The sequence below is a fragment of the Salvelinus namaycush genome, chromosome 31, assembly GCF_016432855.1.
Source record: "Salvelinus namaycush isolate Seneca chromosome 31, SaNama_1.0, whole genome shotgun sequence".
NCBI lineage: Eukaryota > Metazoa > Chordata > Actinopteri > Salmoniformes > Salmonidae > Salvelinus > Salvelinus namaycush.
In genome coordinates, this window is record NC_052337.1 from 28382912 (window position 1) to 28389121 (window position 6210).

At 40.8% G+C, this 6210-nt stretch overlaps 1 protein-coding gene across 1 annotated transcript; it reads left to right on the plus strand.

The window, feature by feature from the left end:
* The first annotated feature begins 213 nt into the window (after positions 1-213).
* On the plus strand, positions 214-633 carry LOC120026284 (transmembrane protein 250-like). The gene has a single exon (XM_038971111.1). It carries the CDS (start codon positions 214-216, stop codon positions 631-633), a length of 420 nt encoding a protein of 139 aa, XP_038827039.1.
* Positions 634-6210: the final 5577 nt, after the last annotated feature.

The window sequence follows — 6210 nt, forward strand, 5'->3', positions numbered from 1 at the left end:
GTTGTTCCCTCTTTACAGAGCCCTGTTGCCTTTTGGATGCATGTAGCAACATACACCAAACAGGCCTAATCAGAGACCTACATTCCATGCCTGTGGTCCCATGCTAAGCGCTAAAAGCCAGCCAATGATGCTAACCTTCACCACCCCTGAAGCAGAGGACGAGGCCTGTTGCTGGGACTCCCCGCAGAAACCTAGACCTCAATTCACCCACTCATGCCTGTGATCCCTATCCCTCGGCGAGTGCGCAGCTTCCATGGCCCCCACACCACCTGCATGCACTCGGCCTGCGGGCCGGCGCGCACCACCCAGCTTGTGCGCAGCAAGTACAACAACTTTGACCTGTACCTGCGCTCGCGCTGCATGTACGGCTTCCTGCGCTTCCTGCTCTACTTCGGCTGCAGCCTTCTGACCTCCCTCCTCTGGGTGTCGCTGTCTGCTCTCTTCTGCCTGCAGTACGTGAGCGCCCGCGTTTTCCTGCGGCTGCAGTACAAGCTGTCCGTGATCCTGCTGTTGCTAGGACACCGGCGCTTTGACTTTGGGGTGCTCAACAACCTGTTCATCTACAGTATGCAGGTCACAATGTTCCTGGTGGGAGGCCTGGGCTGGTGCTTCTTGGTGTTTGTTGACATGTAGCGTCTGGTGACAACAGACCATGGATCAATGTTTTATGCCAAAGTCAGAAATCCACCTGAGTGACTCACAGCAGCCATTTTGTACCAAAACAATTACACACAGCAGCAGTTGTGATGAAGGCATAAGGATGTCCAGGAATAAAAGGTGGACAGATGATATAGTGTAGGGATTCTTGAAAGACCAGACAATCATACTTTTTTTCACAAACACACACACATACACACACAGAAAAGTATGTGAACAGCCCTTCAAATTAGTGGATTTGGCTATTTCAGGATCACCCTTTGCTGACAGTTGTATAAAACCAAGCACACAGCCATGCAATCTCCATACACAAACATTGGCAGTAGAATGGCCTTACTGAAGAGCCCAGTTACTTTCAACGTGGCACCATCATAGGATGCCACATTTCCAACAAGTCAATTCGTAAAATTTCTGCCGTGCTAGAGCTGCCCCGGTCAACTGTAAGTGCTGTTATTGTGAAGTGGAAACGTCTAGGACTTAGCCACGAAATGGTAGGCTACACAAGCTCACAGAACGGGATCGCTGAAGCGCGTAAAAAATCATCTGTACTCGGTTGAAACACCCGCTACCGAGTTCCAAACTGCCTCTGGAAGCAACTTCAGCACAAAAACTGTTAGTTGGGAGCTTCATGAAATGGGTTTCCATTGCCGAGCAGCCACACACAAGCCTAAGACCACCATGTGCAATGACAAGCGTCGGCTGGAGTGGTGTAAAGCTCGCCGCCATTGGACTCTGGAAGAGTGGAAATGCGTTCTCTGGAGTGATGAATCCCGCTTCACCATCTGGTAGTCCAACGGACGAATCTGGGTTTGGCGGATGCCAGGAGAACGCTACCTGCCCCAATCGTGCCAACTGTAAAGTTTGTTGCAGGAGGAATGATGTTCTGGGGCTATTTTTCATGGTTTGGGCTAGACACGTTAGTTCTAGTGAAGAGACTTCTTAACACTACAGCATACAATGACATTCTAGACTATTCTGTGCTTCCAACTTTGTGGCAACAGTTTGGGGAAGGCTCTTTCCTGTTTCAGCATGACAGTGCCCCCATGCACAAAGCAAGGTTCATACAGAAAAGGTTTGTCGAGATTGGTGTGAAAGAACTTGACTGGCCTGCACAGAGCCCTGACCTCAACCCTATAAAACACCTTTGGGATGAATTGGGACGCAGACTGCGAGCCATGCCCAATCGCCCAACATCAGTGCCCGGCCTCATAATGCTCTTGTGTCTGACTGAAAGCAAGTCCCCAGCAGTGTTCCAACTTCTAGTGGAAAGCCTTCCCAGAAGAGTGGAGGCTGTTATAGCAGCAAAGGGGAAACCACTCCATATGAATGCCCATGATTTTGGAATTAGATTTTCATTGAGCAGGTATCCACATACTTTTGGTCATGTAGTGTATATTAGTATTAGCTATCAAACCATGTAAAGAAACAACCTAATTCTGTATTTTTTTTTTTTTTTATGTAACTAACTGGATTTATGTAAACTCCGTCAGACACCATAAAAGGCATTTCATTTTTACATGTATTGTCCAACAAGTGTTTAAAGGCTTTGCTTGTTTCATTCTAACACTGGTATTATTACATATTTGAATAATCTAATCTCCAAACTTCTTTTTGTTTTGTTTTATAGCGCTATATAATTCTTCAGGGCTAATTTCGTTAGCATTTTGGCATGTTTTTCCTGATTTAAAACATAAAACAATGTTTATAAAGCAAACATTATCCCTTAGGTCTAGCACAGCAAATGTGTCAATAGTTGAAGCATGTGTTGCAGAACAGTGGTTTAAAATATTTTTTCCGAATATTAACACAAATCGATTTTAAAAGGACTGGCCATCATTGACGGAGTTGACAAGCCACTGACGGAGTTGACAAGCCACTGACGGAGTTGACAACAAATACTCAAAACAGACATTTTTGCTTCAATACAAACATTTGTAAAATGTACAAAAATGTTTTCTTTGAAAACCCCCAATAGTAATATAAACATTCTATCAGATCTTTCAGCACTCTGACGGAGTTGATGTTAGACAAAAATCTGACCGAGTTGATGTTTTACGGAGTTGACAAAAAACTATTTTTTCGTCTTCATTAAAGTGCTATACAAAGTAGCAAAATTGTTCTTCCAGAGTTGCTTTATGACTCTAAAATCTACTTTAATCTAATGTATCCAGGCTGTATAACAACCGGACGTGATTGGGATTGTATTGGGCGGCGCACAATTGGCCTAGTGTCATCCAAGTTTGGCCGGTGTAGGCCGTCATTGTAAAGCAGAATTTGTTCTTAACTGACTTGCCTAGTAAATATAAAAATATATATATATTTGTTCCAAAATTAACATCCTATCAGGCAGATGGAGTTTATGGTTGTGAACTTGTCACCATGGTGATTTCAATGTTTGTTTAAATCTATCAAAAGTAGATAACTTTACAGACCATGAGTGTTGCACTACATGTAATATGGACATGAATATAGGGTCCTTATGATGGAGCTCATTCCTGATTCATTTAGGATTTTAAACGTGACGGAGTTCACAACATCGCCGGACACATTTTTTAGGAATTACAGTTTTTGCGAGAAATACTCTTTAATCTCAAAGGGCTATTGCAAGAAACTACATAAGATCATTTTTCAGTTAACATTAATTATTGGCTTTTTTTTTTTTGGAGAGTTTCAATTTGGGATCCTTTGCTCCGGACAAGGGAATTTCCAGTTACAGAGCCGATATGGAAATGTGTAATATTGAAAATATTTTATTTTAAATTCCCCTTTATAAACTATAAAACTATAAAAAATAAAGTTTCCCTGCCGGCAAGGATTGTCCTGACTTTCAAGAATCCCTGAGTGACACGCCTTGGTGCTATTTGCCTGCAAAATGTGGGTGCGTATATACCATATATACCATATCACTAAGACTTCTGTAATAATAAGCCTTACTTTAGTTTGGCGCATGAGGGATAGTATGCCCCTCAACACCCTAGAAGGAAAAAAACATGCTGTCTTGTATGACTGGAGGAAAACAAGTGACAATGTTGAATTCTAAAAATAAAGGATATATTCAGTATATGTGTTTAAATTGACTCCCCAGGTGACAGACATTATTTTTGTAGCTAACATTATTATTTTATACATACTCTGTTGAGGAAGAAAAAAAGCTAATGTATCGTGCTGTAAAATATATGGATAAGTCTGTGTACATATTGTCTTATTGATGCTAATAATATCTGCCATGGACATGGCCTGTTGCTGGGGCTGTGTCATCGAGTCTGTAATGCAAGTTAGTTATTGTGAGTGGCTTTGGGTGAAGTGCTCATAATATCAAAATATAGTTCCTCACATGGTCCCAGAATCCCTCTCACAGAGACAGCGCTCTGTTCTGCCTCCCTGAGAACACAGTAGCCAATCACAGCCAGACACCTTCGGTCTCTGCCAACCATAACAATGGCCATGGCTGTGTCCCAATGGCCTTATATAGCCTCCTTTCCTCATCTTCTTTCCTACACTAGGACTGATCTGATAAGGACAGGCTGAAATGATTGAATGAAAACCTATTCATAACGTGTATCTATCAGTGACCATAACTGTGTCTCATTGTTCATTTTAAGTACCAAGATCCTGCTTAATTTCTCCTTAATTATTGTCTTTTCCTTGTTCCCTTTCCTGCAACCCTAGGGCCTGTCCAGGAGAAGGTCCGTGCCCAATGCTGCATTCGTAACCAAGTGGGAGGTGTGAATCAACCAGTTGTGAAGTCCTAAATACCAGTTGGATGCATTCACATGCTTTGAACTTGTTCAGAAACGCCGATTGGCTAATGGCCAACAAGCTGTGTAAACCATAAACTAAAAGTGCAGTTATCATGCTTGTAAACGAATTATAGTGTTCAAAACCATATTAACAGATAATTTATAAAAAGCAATGTTTTTGTTGCATTTAACTGCAGAATATTCTGTTATCCAGGTAATTTCCGAGGTAAGTGACGTCAGAGGTGTGAGCTCAGGATGATGGACGAGTTTCCCACTAGTAATTACCAGTTAGAGGCCATTCAAGTGGATATTTCTCCAGTAGTATGTTGTAAATTCCCACTTCCCACTTGGTTACAAACGGAGCACTAGTTATAGTCACAGCTTCTGTTTCAGTACTTAAACGGTAAGAGAGCTGAGTTTCCACTGTACTGCTTTCTCTAGTCAGTCTGTTTCAGATCAGCGCTCAATATTAAGGAAATGAGTTAAGAAAACCATTTGAATGATTTGGGACATGCCCAACACTTTGGATGAACCCAGCTCCACACCAACTCATTCAAGGGTTTTTCTTTATTTTTACTCTTTTCTACATTGTAGAATAATAGTGAAGACATCAAAACTATGAAATACACATGGAATAAAAAAAAGTGTTAAAACAAATCTAACTATATTTTATATTTGAGATTCTTAAAAGTAGCAACCCTTTGCCTTGACGACAGCTTTGCACACTCTTGGCATTTTCTCAACCAGCTTCATGAGGTAGTCACCAGGAATGCATTTCAATTAACAGGTGTGCCTTGTTAAGTTCATTTGTGGAATTTCTTTCCTTCATAATGCATTTGAGCCAATCAGTTGTGTTGTGACAAGATAGGGTTGGTATACAGAAGATAGCCCTATTTGGTAAAAGACCAAGCCCATTTTATGGCAGGAACAGCTCAAATAAGCAAAGAGAAATGACAGTCCATCATTACTTTAAGACATGAAGGTCAGTCGATCTGGAAAATTTCAAGAACTTTTGAAGTTTCTTCAAGTGCAGTCGCAAAAACCATCAAGCGCTATGATGAAACTGGCTCTCATGAGGACCGCCACAGGAAAGGAATACCCAGAGTTACCTTTGCTGCAGAGGATAAGTTCATGACCCCTTTGCATACTCTTGTTAAAGGGTGGCCACTTTGATTCCATAAGTGTTATTTCATAGTATTGATGTACTCACTATTATTCTACAATGTAGAAAGTAGTAAAAATTAAGAAAAACCATTGAATGAGTAGGTGTTCTAAAACCTTTGACTGGTAGTGTATAGACACATTTCCCTATTGTGTTGTAATAGTTATTTTACAATATTGACTTGTATAAGGATATATTGTACATTAGGATACATTCTAAAATGTATACAGTAATAATGACAGTGACATTTGAACCATTACCAATGACTGTATATAACCAGTGGGCATAGTATACACTGCACCCTCAGTGTTGATATGCACACATTCAAATATGTTTAATGATTTGTGGGACTATTTACTGCCTCATTTTAATTATCAATCAGACATAGTTAAGATCAACTGCTTTTGGTTTCGAAAAGCACAGTTAGTTAAGGCTTAAGGGCATGGCTTACAAACATTAAATATATCAGATTTTATGGAAATACAGTATATACTGTAGTCATGGATAGACTGAGGCATGTCAGTGAATGTAAATCAATTTTGTTTTCAGACATTAGGGGGTGGTATATGGATTCACTACAGTAAAACGGATACAGTAGTTAGGGGACAGTTGACTTGAGGTCATGTTATGTAGCCCGCAGTTGGTCCCCAA

What these genes read in the sequence shown, in the direction of transcription:
- LOC120026284 (XM_038971111.1), top strand. Translation starts at nt 214, where the DNA reads ATGCCTGTGATCCCTATCCCTCGGCGAGTGCGCAGCTTCCATGGCCCC.